General features: G+C 40.3%; 1 protein-coding gene across 9 annotated transcripts in view; it reads right to left on the bottom strand.

The window, feature by feature from the left end:
- The window catches only part of ARID1B (AT-rich interaction domain 1B), a 440,470-nt gene that overhangs the window by 70,331 nt on the left and 350,172 nt on the right, over positions 1-19,967 (bottom strand). For 8 of the 9 annotated variants that reach the window (XM_024997101.2, XM_024997106.2, XM_024997102.2 and 5 more), the window contains one exon: positions 9,419-9,598. The exons of the other annotated variant lie outside the window; for it this stretch is intronic. In XM_024997101.2, coding sequence (XP_024852869.2) covers positions 9,419-9,598 — 180 coding nt within the window. The remainder of the gene's footprint in view (positions 1-9,418; positions 9,599-19,967) is intronic. 9 annotated transcript variants of the gene reach the window in all.

The following is a 19,967-nucleotide window of genomic DNA, read 5'->3' as shown; positions in this document are numbered from 1 at the left end:
CCACTCTCCCTCCCTCAACACTTGGTAAGTAACTTATTTGGTAAGAAACTTTATTCAGTGAAAACATATGTACCCTTTGCTTTCCAAGGAAATGCAATGACTTTTAATCTTGTTTCAGAAAACAAGCATTTACATGGTTATTGCAGACTAAGCCCATAATGCACTTGATATAAGAGGAAGGTCCTTGGTTTTGCTAAATCCTGCTTACAGTTGAAGTAGAATGCTGCTCATACTTGGAACAGAGAAATATTGTCCCTCTGGGTTCCTGCACCTTGGGTTTAACTGCCAATCAGGGGCTGTATTTTAGTAACCACAAAGGAAAACACCTGAGATGTTCAGTACCCCTGTCCCCGTCTTCTATCTTTCTCATTCATTTTATGTGATAAGAAGAGAAGAGCTCTGTTTCAGTAGCATTGCTCAGTTCCACAGCTGGTCTTCACTGCACAGCAGGAACCGTTCTGCAATCCGGGAGAATATGCATCAGAGCACAACCACCACGCGCACCCACATGCATGTGTGCACTCGTGCTTAGAAAGGCCCATTGAAAGCTGGGCTCCCAGTCTTATTTTCCCTCAATCAGTTGGGCTGATTTCACAAACTGGCACTCAAAAGCACATGTCAAGAGAGTATGTTCTAATTATAGAGGCCTCTATTTGGTGGAAGAAATACAAAGTTCCCTTTTCTTCTCCTTGAAACTTTAAAAGACTTTCCTCATTAAACTCACATGCCTGGATAAAAATGGTTTCTAAAGGCTTTAAAGGGCTTAAGAGGCAGCAACAGACAAAGCACAGGCTGTAGAAACTGGATTTGATACTGGGTTCTGACACTTTCTAGGGGAACCACCTTGGACAACTTATTTAACCTCTTGGAACATGAGTTTTGACAGATAAAGTAACAATATTAACGGGCAATAGGCAGAAAGTGACTAGTACAGTGCCAAGCATAGAATTACCTAATAAATTATAGCTATCACCATGATCATCAACAATAACATTATCAATAATCACTAATATAATCTTTTTTCCATAATCTTTTAAAAATGTGTAGGAGTAAAAAATGATTCACACCCCCCTCACTTTACCTACTCAATAATGTATCTTTCTCCCCAAAATAAATAAAAACCAAATATGTAAGCCAAGCAAAATATGAGAGGAAAAGCCAGGAATGAGGAGTGCAATCTTATTTCCATGTTTCTCTAATAGATTAGTAATTTGTTGGCACTGGCTCTGACAGAAAACAGATGGGTCCAGCATTAAGCACAATGAAGGCAGCAGATGCTAGGCCAGCCCACCTCAGCTGGACGGGCCTTGCAGCCAAGTCCTAGAGCCCACAGTTTTCAAGTGGGTTCATCTTGGCACACCAGCTTTGGAAAATTGGTCACCAAATGAATTCAGATTTTAACTTACCGGGAGCTGTAATCAAGCACCAGATAACGGAAGCAGGAGCTACACTCTATTCACATCCTCAGCATTATTTTAGGAGGATCACAAATAACTCTATACCTGACTCCGCAATTTTAAAATTTGCTAGTTAATATTAATATTCCAAGGTTACGGCTCCTATGGAATTATTAAATGTTTCCGCTTATTTTGCTTCTTGGTTTCAACCATCCAACAATGACTTAGGAACAAGTACTGCATGCAAGGTCCTATATTATTTCCCTTTGCTGTGGAGGGTAAAACGGTGCACAAATCACAGAATAGACACTTGAAAAAAATGAATAATTAGCTATATATTATGATGAACACATTTGTGAATTAGGTTTAAATCAGCACTTTTTATGGTTATCTACTACACACATTTACTACTACATCTGTCATGTTTATTGAGGCAGAATTTCTATGCATTAGCATGCATACATGCCCTATGACCACCAGCACAGCTAAGACATGGCGAGGGTATTTCTATCAGGACAAAGAGTTGCCATCTGGTGGTCAATCTTGTCCCCAGCCCTGGCAGCCACTGGTCTGATTTCTGTTCCTACAGTGTTGCTTTCCCCAGGATGTCATGTAAAGTGACTCATATAGTACTGAGTCTAGCTCCTTTCACTCGGTATTGTGCTTCTGAAATTCACCCATAATGCTGTGCATATCAGGAGTTTGCTCCCTTCTGCTGCTGAGCAGTATTCCATTTTCTGGGGACATGTGGGCTGTCCCTGTTTCTGGCAATCGTGACTGAAGCTGCTGACATTTGCACACAGGTCTCCCAGTGGATATGTTTCATCTCTCTTGGTAAACTCTAGGGATGACTGCTACCTTTGTACATTAAGTGCATTTTTAACTTTGTAAGAAACTCTACTACGATACATATGAGAGTTCCAAGTGCTCTACTGTACATCCTTGATATTGCAAAATTTTAAAAAATATCAGCCATTCCAGTAGCTGTGTTGTGGATACTGTTATGGCTTTAATTTTCATTTTCCTAATGACAAATGATTTTGAGAGCATTCTTCATCTAAATAAGATCCTTGCTGTGTAAAAAAGTTGTATTTCAAAAACCTTCTTCCAATGCTACTTTTCTAATCGGAATGATCACATGGTGCTATGCTTTCAGGCACAGATTTAGGACAGAAACTGACTGAATAGCTAAGACCACAGATTCAATATGAAAGCGCACTTACCCCAAGTTGTAGTAAACCCTACTATTTGTGAAAATTGAGATAATTTATCTTTTGAACTGATACATGAGGCACCACATTTTTCCTAGGTCAACATGCATTTTATTTTTATTTTTTTTAATTTAATTTTTATTTTTTTATTTTTTTTAAATTTTATTTTATTTTTAAGCTTTACATAATTGTATTAGTTTTGCCAAATATCAAAATGAATCCGCCACGGGTCAACATGCATTTTAAAAAGTATTCGAAATGCAAAAGCAATACGGTATTGTATAAAGCTTGTAAAAGAAATGGAAAGATTCATTACCTTACAGTATGACTTTAATGTTTCACTTTTGGTAGCTTTCTCCCATTATGTTATAAAAATTAACTCCTTTAAAATGTAATTATACAGTGATGCAAGCTCAATACAGAAAATATAGAAGCACAGAGAGAAATAGACAACAATCCTTAGTGCCATCTCCCAAAGATAATTCTTAAGCATTGAGTAGTCAACCTAATAAGCATCAAGCATCAAAGCAGCATCAAGAGGGAGCACTGGATCTGAATCTCTGGAATACTGTCTCCATCCATTCAGGAAATAGTTTTTAAGAGCCTCTTTTGTGCCCGCTCCCTGCTCATTGCTGATGATGTAGTAGTGAGCAAAGGCAGAGAGCTTCCACTCTGGTGGCAGGAGATAGGTCAATAGATAAATCTAGACCATGCCATGCAGTGCCAAGTGCTCTGATGGAAAACGGAGCAGGGAGAGCTTGGACAGTGTGGAGAGGGCAGGCTCCCCTGAGAGGGTGACTGAGGAGAGCTGCCGTGGAGAGGGAGCTGTGTGGCATGTCGGCGCCTCTCCACCACCATCAAGGCTGACATACACACAGGCCCAGGAACATACGGGCAAGTCGGATGCTGGTTCTGACTTCAGAGCAACGAGAGAAGAGAGGAGCACAGGTTCTCAAGGAGCAGGGCATAAATGTTTGCCTGTGTGTGACCTTCACAAAGACACTGGTCACCACAATGTTCAGTTTCCTCATCTGCACAAAGGGTATAACATAAAACTCTCTATCTCCTGTGGTTGCTATGGGGAAAAAATATTCACGGTAACTACTGTTGGACGCTAACAATGATTAGAATCTGTCAAGGAACAGACAGAAGCTGCTCCAATGTTGATAAGATAACTTTCCACCAGCAAAATTCTTTTTTACTATATATTGTATCATGAGCCTCCTTTTACTTTCAATATGCACAGATATTCAAATCTATTTCAGAGTAAAGCATAAGAAAAAGTAACTACTGACCTAAAAAAATGTAAAATCATCTTAATTCAGTAGCCAAATTCAGCATGAAACAGTAAAAGCCCCATGGTAAGGAAGGAAGGATTCTCAGAGTCACTGTTGTCACAGGTGCCTGAGCACCTGCGTCCTCCCTGGGCTCAGAGCTGCTGCGCCCTGTGCACACCCACGGATGGTGGGGGAATAGCGCCCCCTGCAGGGAGGGCTCTGATCTGCTTCACCTGACAGCAGGTGCAGGAAGCCTTCAGAAAGGACCGGTGGTGCCAATGCTTACAGAATTGAACACTAGTCATTTCTTTTAAAAAAAGCAATTAAAAAAATGGCAGAGCTGTGAGCCTCAGGAAAAGGCAGCTTGCTAAGACTAAGTCAAGCAGCCTGTCCACATCCTGCGTTTCTACACCGCCACCAACTGTCCTGATCCAGGCCGGCGGTCCAAGTTCACAGGATGACCGTGAGGGGAGGGGACACTGGCACCCCAGGTGCTGTTGATTTTAATAAGTGAAATAATTATCTTCACACTAGTCAAAATTCATGTTGCTGTATGTTCTTTCTTACTGTGAAGTTGATTTGTACTTTAAATTTTCCTTACTTCTTGCCTAATTCTCAGGTTTTTGTCAAGTCAAAATGATTATCAGTCTGCTAAGAAAAATTCAAGCTTAAACCTTATAACTTGAAGGTTAAATTTGAGCATCAAAAGATGAGGCCATTAATCACCTTTGGTTATAATATGATCTGCTACAATTTGTTTTTTCCTACTATGAGCAAGATAAAGATTTAGAAATTTTTGAACAAAGCCTTACAGACTATGGAATTAATACTTATCCCTAGCACTGTCCATTTAACGAAAAAATCAAGTTAACCTAACAGGATGAAGTAAACGATCAAGAGCACTGCAACCTGTTTCAGGAGAGAAATGAGTGAAACTGATGCAGGACTGACCTGCACACAAACCAGCCTCTGGAAAGCCAAAGAACAAGATCTCCAATTAGCAGCACTGTCCACGGGGGTGGGGGGAGGGAATAAATCCATGTGGCAGACACATCTCACTTCTGTAGAAGATAGGCTGAATTCAGCTTAATTTAAGAGCAAGAGTGGGGACTAAAATCATGGGTCGTGGTGACCCCAAGGCTGCCATGGCCTAGAAGGCTCTCTGCAGTAGCTGGTGGGCTGCCAACTGGTTGACATTTATATGTTGTTCCTCTTGACTTGAAACACTTATAAGATTATTAATGTGCAATTCACTATTTTGGAGCTGCATTCATTTCAACTAGGTATTATTTAAAGTTTGCCATTGCTGACTTTTAATGAATGAAGGAAAAGGAAGAGTTCCACTGGGATCTGATTTATTTTAGAGGGAAGCACTCTAAACCCTTCTGAAAAGCACCTCTGACAAAGTACTTTAGGAATAAAGGCTAGTCAGATTCATCTTCTTATAAGCTCCCTGCTTCCTAAGACAACTATACAAATTAAGGCATAAAACCAAGGCTGAGTCGGTGTGCAATGTCTACAGCTGTACATGGGGGCCCCAGACACTCACACAGGAGTGACACCTAGAGGGGAATCACGGCTCAGAACTCCTATCGGTTGCCCAAGAAAATACTCCCAATTCCTTCCACAACTAAGGCTAGGCCCTCACTTTTTGCAATTAGTGACAAATATGCAAAAAATATCTGTGGACAGTCTGTGACAGACACTGTTCCTAGAGAACATACGAACAAGAAAGTGTCTGTCCTTAGGAAATAGAAAGGCTATGAAGATGAAATGGATTTCGGCTCCCTTTTCCACATACAAATTCATTTATTAATAATTAACACAGCAATTAAAGAATTCCTTTTTATTTATTAGAGCCAAGTCTCTCTGGCCCTCTCTACTCGCAAACACTTTGTAAGGGAAGTTATTTTATATGTGTCTGCTTGAAGGTAGAAAAGCACTATTTCATAAAATACACTGCAATTAAACATTTTTGCACATTTAGACTGGCTTCATCCCATCTGTATATTTAATAATTTATAGTATTAATATACATTAAAAAAATTTCCTCTTAATAGGAATCTGTTTCTTAATCTCTAGTATTTTTGGTGTATCTCAAGCCTATATTCCCCAAAGCTCCTTGAAGGCTCATAGTCTGTCTTCTGTCTCTCCAGCAGCTCACTGAAGGAACCAGCAGGAAGGAGTGTATCCAAGTCATGGGAAATGACACAGCAGGCACTCTTGAGTGGCCTCTGAAGTCTTTCTCGGTTTGAACCTTGGCTCTGCACTGACCAGCTGTGGGACTGTGGGTAAATTACTTAACCTGCTCATTTGAAAAATGGGATGACATTACAGGTTTCCTGTTAATGAAGAAAAATGGGAAAGTATACCTGAATTTGAATCCCAGTATGACCACTGTGTACCCTGGGCAAAGGTGTTTATGAGATGCATGCCTCAGTTTCTTTGTCTATCAAGTGGAATAATAGTGGTACCTATAACATGGCATGTTGTGAGGATTAAATGAATTAATATATGAAAAACACCAAGTCCAGGACTCAGTAGTGTTTAATAAATGTTGGCTGCTGTTACTAATAATTTTGAAGAAGCTATTCCTGACAACAAAAAGGTTTAGCAAAAAGAGACTGTAAAGTATCTTCCCCCGAGATCTCTTAAAAACATTAACACAGAAGAAAGCCATCTAGCTAGAAACAGAGAAGATATGACGACGACTCTGTGGATCTCTGCACAAGTGATTCTTTCCAGACATCAAAACCTGTAACAAAGATGGAAGCTGAATATTCTACTAATAATTTGAGTAGTTAATCAAGAGAAAGAAAAAAAAATACTTCATTTGGGTCTCTGTTTAAAAGGATCAATCAAGAGAGAAAGGTAAAGGTAAGAATATTTCTTGGATTGAGTAATACAAGTTATGATTGTCATTTCCTGTCATTTGTTCAGTGACGACAGGGGGAATACAAGGAGGAAAGTAAACAATTCAGATTTGAACCGAGAGCACCAGAAAACGGATTTTCAGTCCACGCTTCGGGAGCCAGTCAAGAAGCCCAGGGGGTGGGGGGAGCACAGAGTATGCCGGAGATGCCACCTGGAAGGAGAACACTGCCTAGGGCGCAAAGTTAGAACATGCCACGTGTGGAAACTGTCAGCCTTAGTTTAAATTGTCCAACCTAAACTTAGTATTCATACCTCAAAAAATTCCCAAACAACAACCTTCTTGACTATATATCCAAACTGTTATGCAGTGGATCCAGTGGGCCACATTAATGTAAAAAGGTGCTGGAGTCGAAGCAAAATTTAGACTCAGAACATTAGAATTAGAAGCAATTTCCAAGGTAACACAATCTAATTTTCTCATTTTCTATAGAAAAAGTAAACCCCGGAGAGTAAGCAATTTTCCAAAGGTTGGGTGAGAACTCTCACAGGAGCAGTGCTATTAAATCAAGAATCTTACTATTCAACGATTCCAGAAAACTGAGGGTTTATTCAGAGGATAAACCCATTTTATGGAAATTACCTTCTGTGTTATTAGCTAACTCCTAAAGTATGAGTGCTTTATTAGCCATTCACACAAGCCTCATCAGATAGTCCAAGGCTCTGCCTTCCCACCTTCCCTTATTTGAGAGCAGCAGAGGGTGAGATTGCAAGAGTACTTCAGAGTAGAGTGGCCAGTTTTCAAGATTATATACATGAAACCCTTGGAATGGCATTGGTAAGTCCCAGGCCCTAGCCACCCCTAACTCTGAGAATAAGGCCCTGGCCTTGTCTCCAGTTATATTCTAAGTAAAAGTTCACATTTTCTGTGCGTGTCACAACTTATAAGCTGCTTTCCCAATTTTCACTATAGTTTTTGTCCTTTCCAGATCGTCAAAGTTCCCCCAGTTTTGAAGATGCCCACTGAGTGGCACAGAGGGCAAGCAGGCACTCTTACAGCTGAGTGGCACGTCCTGCCTTAGCTCAGCAACAAACTGCTACATGTCACAACTACCTTGGCTGATGGGGAACTAGGCAGACCCTGGCTGTCAACCAGGACCTTAAATTCCTAGAGCTTTTATAGGAATTAATAACACAGAAATCTACTTATGACATGGCAGGTAGGGAATAAAGTCAAACCCACGTTTATATCACTCTCACTACATGCTCATGGACAGAGGCAGAAAGGGCCATGGAAAACATTTGTTTTGGGTGTTCTAATACAGTTTCCCAACAACACAAATAGTTAGAATACAAAATAACAGGGCAACATAAGGTGAGGTGATGGTGCTACACTGATAGTACTGAGGGTGTTTAAAATCCTTCAGAAAGAGATCTTCAGAAAACAAGAGAATTTTCAAACTATGAGGTAAGGACAGCTTTCCTGAGAAATACCAGGTAAAAAGCTGAGATGGCACCTGGCCTCCTCCTTAAAGAATCGTCTGGCCTTGCAGGTACTTCTGTGGCTGGAGAGGCTCGAAGGGCATCAGCACAGCACGTTTTCCAGATGGACAGTCTAAGAAATATTAAGGCTTGTCTATGGCCATACCACCCTGAACGCGTCTGATCTAGGAAGCTAAGCAGGGTCGGGCTGGCTAGTACTTGGATGGGAGAAACATTACAGCTTTAGTAAGTCAGGGGACCTGGTTTGGCTGTGGAGGCGTGGTGAACATTGTACTAGTTTCCTAGAGGGCACTGCCTTCACTTGGAACATTCCTGGTATTTTCAGAAGTGAGGAAACTCTGGGAATTGTGCCAGATTAGCTCATTCTAAATTATCCATTAATGTCTACTTTAAATAAACAAAATATAAAGGTGCTAAATTCAAATTCCTTATTGCTAGAAGTGACTTAGAAAAAAATATGTATCAGGTTAAAAACCTTGCTGAAAGGATTCTGCACATGTAAGACAAAACAGACATCAATGTCCAGGAAGGCAGAATGTAAATGGGGCGTTTTGGGCATGGTTCCACTTGTTTTTCTACTCATGCCTTATCTTCCTTTTTGAAAGACATGTCCATTTCAGGCTTTGTCCTGTCTTCTAAGAGTAAAACTGGCAATGACTGTGAAAATTAGAACTATTATTTATCTGAGAGAGCACTTTGGGGACAGATTAGGAGGAAAAGTAATAGGATGCAATCCTTCTGAGTAGGGAGCACATTGTTACAAAGGTAATTACAGACAGGGAGGGGCAGAATCAGGACTCAACAGAATAACCTAAGTTTTGAATCAAACTTCTTGAGGTCAAGGCCTGTGCTGCTTTCTCAATAAGCATTTACAGCTACATCACAGAAACAAGGGTTCACTCCTTCATTATTAATAACACATGTATGAAGAGCACTTACCAGAGTGTCTGATGCATGAATGCTTAATGAATAGTTGCTATAATTATTCTTCCCATCACTATGGGAAACCAAAGGGCTGTGGTTTGCATTAACCTCACAGATCTGTCAGGTAACAATGGGATCTTAAGAGATGTTTATAACATTGAGGTCTTGAAAGGACTCGCATAGTAACAAAATTTCTACAACCTACTGACTGCATTCTGGAGAAACTTTTCTTTACCTTGTGGTCCATACTGGCTCATCTGTGGACCGTAAGTTCCACTTGAGTTACTCTGCTGAAAGCTACTGATTCCAGGGTGCATCTGGCCTCCAGGAGAAGGATGAGGCGACATGGATGGTCCTGTCTGCTGAGGTCCATATTGAGACATCTGAGGGTTTCTTTGTGTGCCTGCCATAAAACCTAAGTGAGAAATAAATGGAAATATATAAATGCAGGTGACAGAAGTGGACATGCAATTGTGTGCAAGGTGGACGGGAGAAGATCGGGGTTGTGGGATTCCCCTACGCAACACGGAAAGACATCTCAACCCAGTGTGGATGATGCGAGAGGGCCCGGGGGGCTACCCGAGTCTCTCATTAGGGTTCCTAGGAACACTATGGATTTAACACTTAAACTAGGGAAAGGAGAAGAGGGATAACAGGCAAGTAACCTTAACCTCTCCTAACATCCATTCTTGCCAGGCTGGACATGGTGTGTGCATCCCTCAGAGTCTTGGCTCAATTCTGGATCTCAGGGCTGCATATTGCCATTCAAACACCCCAGCCCTCTCTCAAGCCCAGGACAGCACCCAGCTCTCCTCTGCATAGAACTCTCTTTTTCCCTCTGACCTCCTGGAGTCACAGCTGCTCACCTTGACTCCTGCAGTGCTGAGACTTACCACCTGATTCACACTGTTCCCTAGGGGATACTGCACACAGGTGGAGGGTCTGAAATGTACTCTGCTACTCCAAATACACTCTGACTTCCTCCTGCAAAGTTCTGCCCATGGTGTCCCCAGCACAACCCCCGTGATCCTTCCTCCCACCCCGTCCTATGGTGCGATGGAGCCATCAGCACGTCTGTTGCCTCTACTTCTGAAATGCATGTCGGGTCATCTCTCTTCTCCATTTCCATGTCTATAAAAGCTCCTGTCTTTCCCCCCACACCTTGTCATGGTCTGGCTCACCCCTCTCAGCCTACCCCATGTTTTGTGACTTTTGGTTCACTTTCACAAAGCTGCCAGGTTTTCAGGAGTAAAAAAGGAAATTAGAAATTAGAGCGTTATCTTCTCTGCCTAACACCCCTGTCCCCAGGATCACTGGATCCGAAGTAAAATGCCAGCATTTGACTATAGTCTCTGGGACCTTGTGTGGTCTGAGGTTTGCTTTTCTCACTCTAACCCCACTTCCTATAGTTTTCTCTCCTCCTCACTACCCTGAAATCCACGGCCTTCTCATGCTTCCCAGAAGACAACGTCAAGCTCTTTCCCATGATAGAGTCTCTCTCTCTCTCCGGTCCCCTCTCCCAAGAACCTTCTACTACTGCGGGTTCCTTCCCATCCTCCAGGTCTGCCCTCCCTCATGGTGCCTCCTTTTCTCATGGCAATTTTCCTTACCTGTAATCAGCTTACTCTATTTCTGACTCACTTAACCTCTCTCTTCCCATGAGAACATAAGCCCCAGGAAGGCAGGGATCATATTATGTGACCCCTGCTGTACCCTCAGGGCCCAGTTGGATGTTTGCACGTAATAGGTGCAACAACTATGTACTGAATGAACGAATTTTAAATTCCTCTTGTACACAGAGTGCTGAGCACCACATGGTAGGTGCTGAGCAGATAACTGGCCAATGGATAAAGAAAATCCATCTTTCAATTGAGAAAGACTATAGTCAAGGTATGTCCCCATTCATCAGTAGTTTGGCCGAACATTAGCAAGTATTATACACAGGATGAACTGTGAACACACATTTAGACAAAGAATATCCCATGTTAAAACATGTATCTAAGAAAAAGATAAATTATCAAACCAGCAAACTAACAAAGGGCAGTTTGCAAAACAATTCCCAGAACCTAGGGGTTAGAGCTGGTGAGAGTCCCCGCTTGTCAGCTGAAGGCTCTAGAACAGTGGCAAGCATGGAGTTGGGTGGGTTCCATCTGCTCTGGAGAACCAAGAGCAGTAGCTTCCAGAGAGTCTCCTGAGGCAGCCGGAGGGAAAGATGGTGCCTGCATCCAAGATCAGCTTACATTTAGAGGGTTAAAGAGTAAGGCGTTTACAAAGGCCATGGTTTACATTTCAGTAAGAAAAAAAAAAATCTTCTAACACTGCTTCTGTCTGAAAAGAGAGACATAAAATACAAGTAAGTAGAGCTGTTCCTTATTATCCTATTTCATTTATTTATAAAGATAAGGCTTGTTAAATTGGGCTCAATTGGCAGCTCCCAGATATAAATCATCATAGAAAATGTTTGCTTTTTCAAATCTGAAAACAAACAGAAATCAGAGTGCTAAAATTACTATAAATGATTGCATCTTCAGATGTAACATGAAATATTTATCTAAGCCTTACTATAAAATTCTCAAGAGTTTCATACAGAGTCCTGTTTAATAAAAAAATGTGTCTGAATTCCATACAGATTGTGTAAGTTTTTCTTCCTTTCTCTCTTTGGAGAATGACTGTTTTCTTCTTCATTAGTTAAGGAAAATAATATGTGTCCTTTTTTTAGCATTAAATTTCACTTCAACCAAGAAGTGTCCACGCTGAAGGATTTAGAACATGTGTAATATAGCACATCCTTAAGTTATTGCTGCCTCTCAGATGCTTACTATAAGCTTAAGGTTTGTTCAAATGACTTCTAAGAATTCTTATCTGGCAAGTTATTTCATCATTTCTGACTCTTAATTCAGTCCTTAAAAATAGGTACATATATGATGCCATGATCCAGTTGAGTCATCTCACTCATCACTGGAATTTTGCAGAAAATAAGTTTGTGACAAGGCTCCTAAAGAGGTGAAATGTTAAAGTTAATCCAAATGGAATATGTAACAACATCAAATTCTACAACTTGGAGACAAGGTTCTATGGCGTATGGAATCCACCTCCTTTTATAGAGATTAAAATGAAAATACAGACAGAAAAAAAATTCCATTCTTTTCTCTGTATGCTTTTACAATGGCACTACTTACAAGAGGTTTCTGAAATCTTGTTTTATTTTTTGGTTAGACTCATCCCTTTCCATGTAATTCCCAAGAAAATGAAAGGAGGTGACATAATTTCCCTGACTCTTTTCTGAGCTATAATCATCGAATGGCAGCTAACTGGGAACAGAAGGCCTAGATTATAGTTTTGCTTGTGTCGATGGCTCAGAATCTAGTAGGGTAGACATATTTATGTAAATATGCTGCAGTGTGTGAACTGATCAAAACTAGCAGTGTGACCTTAGGTGAATCATAATTTACCTGAGGCTCGGCTTCCTCATCTTAAAATGTGGATGAGGTTGCTATAAGATAACTGAAATGGCACATGAAAATGCTCTGTAATCTGAAATGTGATACACAAAAGTAAGAGATGATGATGATAATTTTCTGGTTTATAAATTGCTATGAGTATATTTTAACTTCTGAACACTCCACATATTCAGGAGCAGTTTCCAACCAGCATGAAGAAGCTAGTTTTTATTTCTTCATTTTTTAAGTATGTGGGATCCACATTACTCCAATACTTGTGTAACTGTCTACAAATTCCAAAAGATTAAAAAAATATATACTCCTGTCTCCTACCATTTAGTCTCCCTGGCCAAAGGCAAGTGGTTTTTTAATGTATCCTTTCAGGGATATTTTATAATTTGTTTGTGTTAGACTGTGCATTTCCTTTATCATGAGTAAAGTTGAACATTTTATTTTACAGCAGTTTCAACTCTTTTCCTAGAACTACTTATATCATTTGTCCATTTTCTGTTGGCCACTCTATGTCATGACTAGGAAGCATTTCATCTTGCAGATTCAGCTGTTATTACCAAATAGCTGCGTGGTTCACCAAAACTTTTGCATTTGCAATCCTATGAAAATCTGGTCTGATTAACACTGGCAAAGGCCATACACAGTCTTGGCAGGAAAACAATGTGATCTGACTTGCATTTTCAAAAGCTAATTCCACCATAATATGCAGCATGAAGAAAGGACTGAGGGAAAGTAAGGCTAAAGGTTAGAAGACTAGTTAGGAGGTAGGAACAGTGATACATAATATATCATCATGATTAAAGGCCAGCACCAATCCTATTAAAAACGACTTCCACTATGGATTGTTGTTGTTTAGTTGCTAAGTGGGATCCAACTCATTGTGACCCTATGGACTGTAGTCTGCCATACTCCTCAGCCCACAGGATCTCCCAGGCAAGAATACTGGATTGGGTTGCCATTTCCTTCTCCAGGGGATTTTCCCAACCCAGGGATTGAACCTCATCTCCTGCATTGGCAGACGGGTGGATTCTTTACTGGTGAACCACCAGGGAAGCCTCCATTATGTATATAACCATATTTTTAAAAGGTTATTGAATATAGTCATAATCTAAACAAATTAATAAAAAATTAGAAGGCAGACGATAACAAAAAAAGAAATATTTCTACTTTTCATCCTGCATATAGAGATCTGCATGTCCATTACTTGTTTCCTCATCTATAAAATAGGGACAATTGTTATCTCTCTCATAAGGTTGCTGTGAGGATTAAATGAGATGATACATGCAAAAAACTTACAACAGCGCCTGGCACACATACACAGCGAGCTTTCAATAATCACTACCTGTTACTATTATTAATATGTTCAAAAAAGAAAAGCAAGAGAGGCGGCATGGTATGACAGCAAGGACTAGGACATCAGTCGGGGGCGTTCCATGTTCGCTGTGCAGAATACAGCAATTAACCTAGCCTTTCTGTCTCCATTTCCTCACGTGTTAAATGCAGAGAGGGAAGACATACAATATTTGTAGAGACACTTCTAGTTCTCCATGATTATGGCTTAAACTTTTAAAAAGTATCTAATTCAGGTCTGTAATTTGCATGTCTATTTATTTGGGGGACAGTCTTCATTTTGTTTTATTTTAACCTTTATTTTGAATGAAATAAATGTTAAAATGTTTCCAAAAAATAAATTTCAACCAAGAATTTTCTATTTTTGGTGACACGTTTGATTGTATTTTGCCTCCTTTAGAAAGTTATTATAAAATGGCAGGTTGTAGCACAGTTTATGAATAGAAAAACTGACGGTTAGAAGAATGAAGCCTTTTTTTTAAAATAAAAAAGTTGTGTAATTTTTCTAGTTATTAACCATCTGAGTTTAAAAAACCAAACTAACTAGTAAGGAAAATTTAGGAAGTATAAAGTTAATTTCCCATATAGTATAAAAGCTTGTTGAACTACTAGGTGTATTATGGAACTGGCAAATAATATAACATGGAAAAATTAAACTTTGGAAAGAAGTACTAATTTAGATAATTATTATTCACATTATATAAAAGAACTTATTTGGAAATCTTAGAAACTTTATATGAAAATATGGTTTACACATTTCATCCATAAAGTATATGCACAGAAGGTTTATATAAGTGGATTTACTATTTTTGAATCCTTCATTATATGTATATGTGACCACAAACACGTGTACAATCAAACTTGACGAAGTGGAAGCTCTATTCTGAAAGGAAAGGTACTGCAGTAATAGGAAACACACACACACACACACATGCATGCATGCCATCTGCTTGGAACCAGATGTGGATTATAGAGGCTGCCTCCACTATCCACTGTGTGGACCACAGGTTCTCTTGTATAAAACAGTGAGTGCATTTCCTATTCTGGCTTATAAGAGCATTCGGAGAATCAAACAAGAAAAACATGTGTGGCTGTACTTTTCTAAACTGAAAAACACCATGAGAATGCCATACAAAGGTATTACTGTTGCCTTTTTAGTGATGCTACAAGCCATTCACTGCGTGTGTTCTGATCTAAGCTATCACACTGGTAACTCAACCCACAATAATGACATAGAAATCTTCTACCAGCATGCCCCAATTTTACTCTGGCATTCATGGAAATGCAGTTAAGAAAAAACAGCATTTTTTTTTTTTTAAAGTAAAAGATGTGATCCTTGTCTTTGAAGAATTACAATTCAGTTGAGTAGACAATAAAACTTATCAACAGGGAAAAATGATAAAATCACAAAGTAACTGAGACAGATTCTGGGCAGCATGCTAGGTGCTGGAGATGTAAACAGTGAGCACTCAGGCTCTGCCCCGTGGACTTCACATTCTAATGGCAGAGACAGCCACCAACAAACAACTAGGAGTAAGTATAAGCAAAAGAAAACAGAAGTATAGGTACTCTGAAGGTATTGGAAGTGAAGTGAAGTTGCTCAGTTGTGTCCGACTCTTTGCCACCCCATGGATGGTAGCTTACCAGGCTCCTCCATCCATGGGATTTTCCAGGTAAGACTACTGGAGTGGGTTGCCATTTCCTTCTCCAGGGGATCTTCCTGACCATTGCAGGCAGACACTTTACCCTCTAAGCCACCAGGGAAGTCAATTTGGACTGGGGACAAGGGAGGTCTCCCTGAAGTCCTGTTTAAGTTGAGCCCTTAGCTGAAGGTAGGATGCAGGTAAATCTAACTGGATCTGAATAAGACTAAGAATAGGTCTGACTAGCGAAGTGGATGCTGCAATGTTCATTCCTGGAAGCCAAAGTCTGTGCATTCAGCTGAATCCCAGTAGTCACTGGGCACCCTTCTATTTGCTCTGGTCTTGTCTATGGGCTGCCCTGGTGGCTCAGATGGTTAAGCGTCTGCCTGCAATGTGGGAGACCTGGGTTCTATCCCTGGGTTGGGAAGATCTCCTGGAGAAGAAAATGGCAACCCACTCCAGTACTCTTGCCTGGAAAATTCCATGGATGGAGGAGCCTGGTAGGCTACAGTCCATGGGGTCACAAAGAGTCGGACACAACTGAGCGACTTCACTTTCACTTTGCCTATGGTTAGGTTAACATTTCGAATCCCTTTCTTGAAGCCTTCCGCTAGCCCTGCTGCTAAATGTAAAGAGACCACAGGAAAAGGCAGAGCCACCCTTAAGACAGCCTGCTCTCACCTATGTACCCCAACATCCATGTCCTACCTTTATGGATTTTCCTCCTTTCAGAAGGAAATCTCTTCCTAGTACCCAAGACAGGACCTCCACTTTATGCTATGGATTACATCCTTTCTCATCTCTCCAGGGATATTCAAGTGTTTGTTCAAAAACTAGCCACTGACTCCATTGTTTAACAGAATGAAGCTGAACAGTCCAGCAGTCAAGTCTCTTCAAATGTGACCTGACTATTTCTCCAGACCCATCATTTCTACATGGTCATCATGGAGTGCCCACTCTGATTCGATCACTCACGTTTTTACCTCACTTACCTTCTTCATACATTCATCCACGTAACAAATATTTATGGACCATCTCTCATGTTCCTGGCAATTGACTATTCACTAGTCTAATAACAGTTGACTTTTTAATGAGCAGCTATTATATGCTAATGGCTTTGTTCATTATTCTTTTAAACTTCAAAACAGCTATGAAGACAGTGAAGCTCACAGAGGTTAATTCACTGAAACCACTTTCAAGTATTTTTTTTTTTTTACCACAATCCATAGTAAAGAAATATATCTCCTGCCAAGATTCAATGTGTATATATGAGTATACATATGTGTCTATATATTCACATTCAGTATTCACACATACACTGTATGCCTCATAAAAAAGTTTCTACCCTGATTATGTGCAATGATCTCTGATATTTTATATATATATTTTCAACTAAAAAACCCATGCTTGAGAGACAGTTTGAAAACAGACTGCTAGACTGTGTCCTCTGTTAAATACTGAGTGCCTAAATACTAGTGTTAAATACTAGTGCCTCATTTACCACCATGAGACTGACATGCAGTCCTTCCTGGCTTCTCCTCCTGCTGCTTCCATGGCATTCCCTGGTCTTTCAGAAAAAAAGATACTTTTCTATGCTGTATGTTAGCTAACAGAGAGCAGCTGTCACAGTTTTATCATTATTTGTGGGGGTGACTGTCTTCCCCCAGACTGTGAGCACTGAGGCTTTAAACAAACACATTCTCTTTGCATCTGTCTCCTCTGGACCAAGCCAGGTGACTGGCACAGAACTGGAACCAAATAGTACAGGTTTTTTAATGAATAAGAAAACATCTTCATTCAGAATCCATTTATTTTACTTTGGGAAAACAGTCTAATAAATGTGATGGTTTGGCTCCTCGTTCAGAGTATGTTCAAGTAATCATTTGTGGCAAAAAGAGGACAGCTATTCAAGGCAGGAACAATTGACGGCTGATAGCCTAATGGGCCAGAAAGCACCATTATTTCTATCACCTAAATATCTGCCAAATACATCCGCTCTGTCCATCTCCACTGTCACTGCAGATTCAAGTTCTGGCCTCACCACTTATGGTCAGGACACTTCAGCAAGTTAATAGTCAAGCCTTAATTTCCTTCTCTGAAAAAGGTGGATGACTACTGAGTCTACCTCATAAGAGTAAATGTGAACATGCTTTGTAAAGCATACAGCTTAGTGCCTGAACACAGCAGAGGCTCAGTAAGTGACAGGTATTATTATTCATATTATTTTTAAATACAACCCACCATTTATTACCCATCTGAGTGACCCCAAGTTTTCAAACTAGCTTCCCTTGCCAGGCTTCCTTTCAAACCATGCACCATGGCAACGTTGGAAAGTGCTTCAAATTCCTGGACCGTGGTTAATTCTCCCAGTGGCCACACCCTGTGGTCTCCTGGCAAATGGTTCGATGCCCTTGCCCAAGTGCACCCAGCTCTGCGTCACTGTGCTGGGCTGGCCGGCTCCATCCTCCACCAGAGCCAGTTATAGCTGATGGGCAGCCTTCCTCACTCAGCAGACTATCCAGAAGCCAGTGCCCTTTTCCTGATAGCTAGTTCCAGAAATAATTGGCTGGCCATGTTACTTGGCTCAGAAAACAGAAGCCTTTCGGTTTCAGGCCATTCAATCAATAGCTACAGTAGTGATTAGTTCTGAGCGGTGTTAAGACTCAGTGTACATCCCTCCTAATCTTGCAGGGTCCCTGGAGTTTGCCTATTAAGACAGTGAGCGGGGGAGTGGAAAGAGAAGGGGGCGAGGAAGAGAAAGAGAAGAAACCTAGATGGTGAGACAGATGTCAAGAGTCCTGTCAAGTGCCTGAACAAACTCTCAATGTAAAGGGGAAGGATCTTGAATTTTGTTTATTACTGAGTCACATGGACCTATATGAATCACTAGCTGGATAAACACTTTATGCAACGGATAGATCAATCTATTAGGTTTTTGTGAAAGGAGATTCTATTTCCAGTTATAAAGAGAACCTCCTAGACCTTGCCCCAGATAAGGGCATATCAGTCTTCAGCTGAGGGGTTGTTGAGGAACCTTGAACTTGTGTGATAAAGGCCCAATTTTGGCCAGACTTGTTCCCACCACCTAGTAAGGGGCTAACAACTTGTTCTAAAGTTCATTCCAAAGGCACAGGGGTTCATTTAGATATTTCATTATAATCTGACGATTCTTTGAACACCACTTCCCATTTACCCAATAGCTGAAAGTAGGGTTGGTGGTGGGGCCGCAGGACCCAATCTGGAGTCACTCAGTCTCAGGTTAAGAATGATTCTCACAGGGGTCATCCTCCTATGGATATTCGGATCAGTGGAGAATTCCTAGACAATCTATTCTATTACATGGCAGTAGAAGTCATGTTAAGTCTAGGAAAATGTTATTAATACTTCAATCTATACAGAGGCTAGTATTAAAGACTAAGCTGAAGAGGCTTCTGTTTTCCTTAATGTGTTTTTAAGAAAACATATTACTATCTTGGAATCTTAGAAAACAGGCCTAACAAAGAATTAGTATTTCCAAAATGTCTATCCACATCATTATTAGATAAATGAGTTTTCAAGGCCTTTCAAATATTTTCTTCAACATGCTATTTTTGTGGCTTATTAAGTGGATATTTTTCCTGGTTTAGAAAAAAAAATGCTATATGATGCTCTTAACTGCAAAAAAGAAAATTCTTATAGAAGAGAAAATTCCACAGTGACTGTCTAAACCTTGGCAGATCAAAAAAAATTTTTTTAAGGAACTGATTTATGTAGTCATTATAAACAAATCACATTTTCCACTTAAGAGATAAAATGAATATAGAATATTTTTATGTGGTATGAATGAGGAAAAATTCTTCACTGGACAAGACAGAGATACAGCTTATCTTTAAGAATATTTAAAATATTCTCAAGAATAGATGAAATTATAGTTAGGCCTTAAAGCATATCTGGAGGAAATGCTCCATGGAAAAACAGAGAAGAAAGCTCCATGAATCCAACAGACAACGACGGGCTGTCACAACTCCAAAACAATCACTGATAGGTTAAAGGGCCATCCACGGAAAATGCATCTCTAAGTTGAAGGGTGTTAGAAAACTGACTTAGAAAAAATGTCGAATAAGTAATGGAGCAAATACAAGGAATTTCAGAAAATTAAACTGGAAGGCATTTAAATGTGGACCTAAGCCTCCAACTGTATGTCCTTTCATTCTTCATGCAAGACAACAAATTCTGCAATGTAAGCAATGGAGACCTTAAATCCTGATGGAAAAAACAGCGTTAAGCACAAGACCCAGATCATGGTTCACCCCACCCATGAAAGAGAACAGCAAAGAGAGAGCACAAGTGCTCCGGCTAC

Source organism: Bos taurus, chromosome 9 (assembly GCF_002263795.3).
Source record: "Bos taurus isolate L1 Dominette 01449 registration number 42190680 breed Hereford chromosome 9, ARS-UCD2.0, whole genome shotgun sequence".
In the NCBI taxonomy this organism is placed as follows: domain Eukaryota; kingdom Metazoa; phylum Chordata; class Mammalia; order Artiodactyla; family Bovidae; genus Bos; species Bos taurus.
The sequence above is the reverse complement of the archived record's forward strand: the minus strand, read 5'-3'. Positions and strand labels throughout refer to the sequence as shown.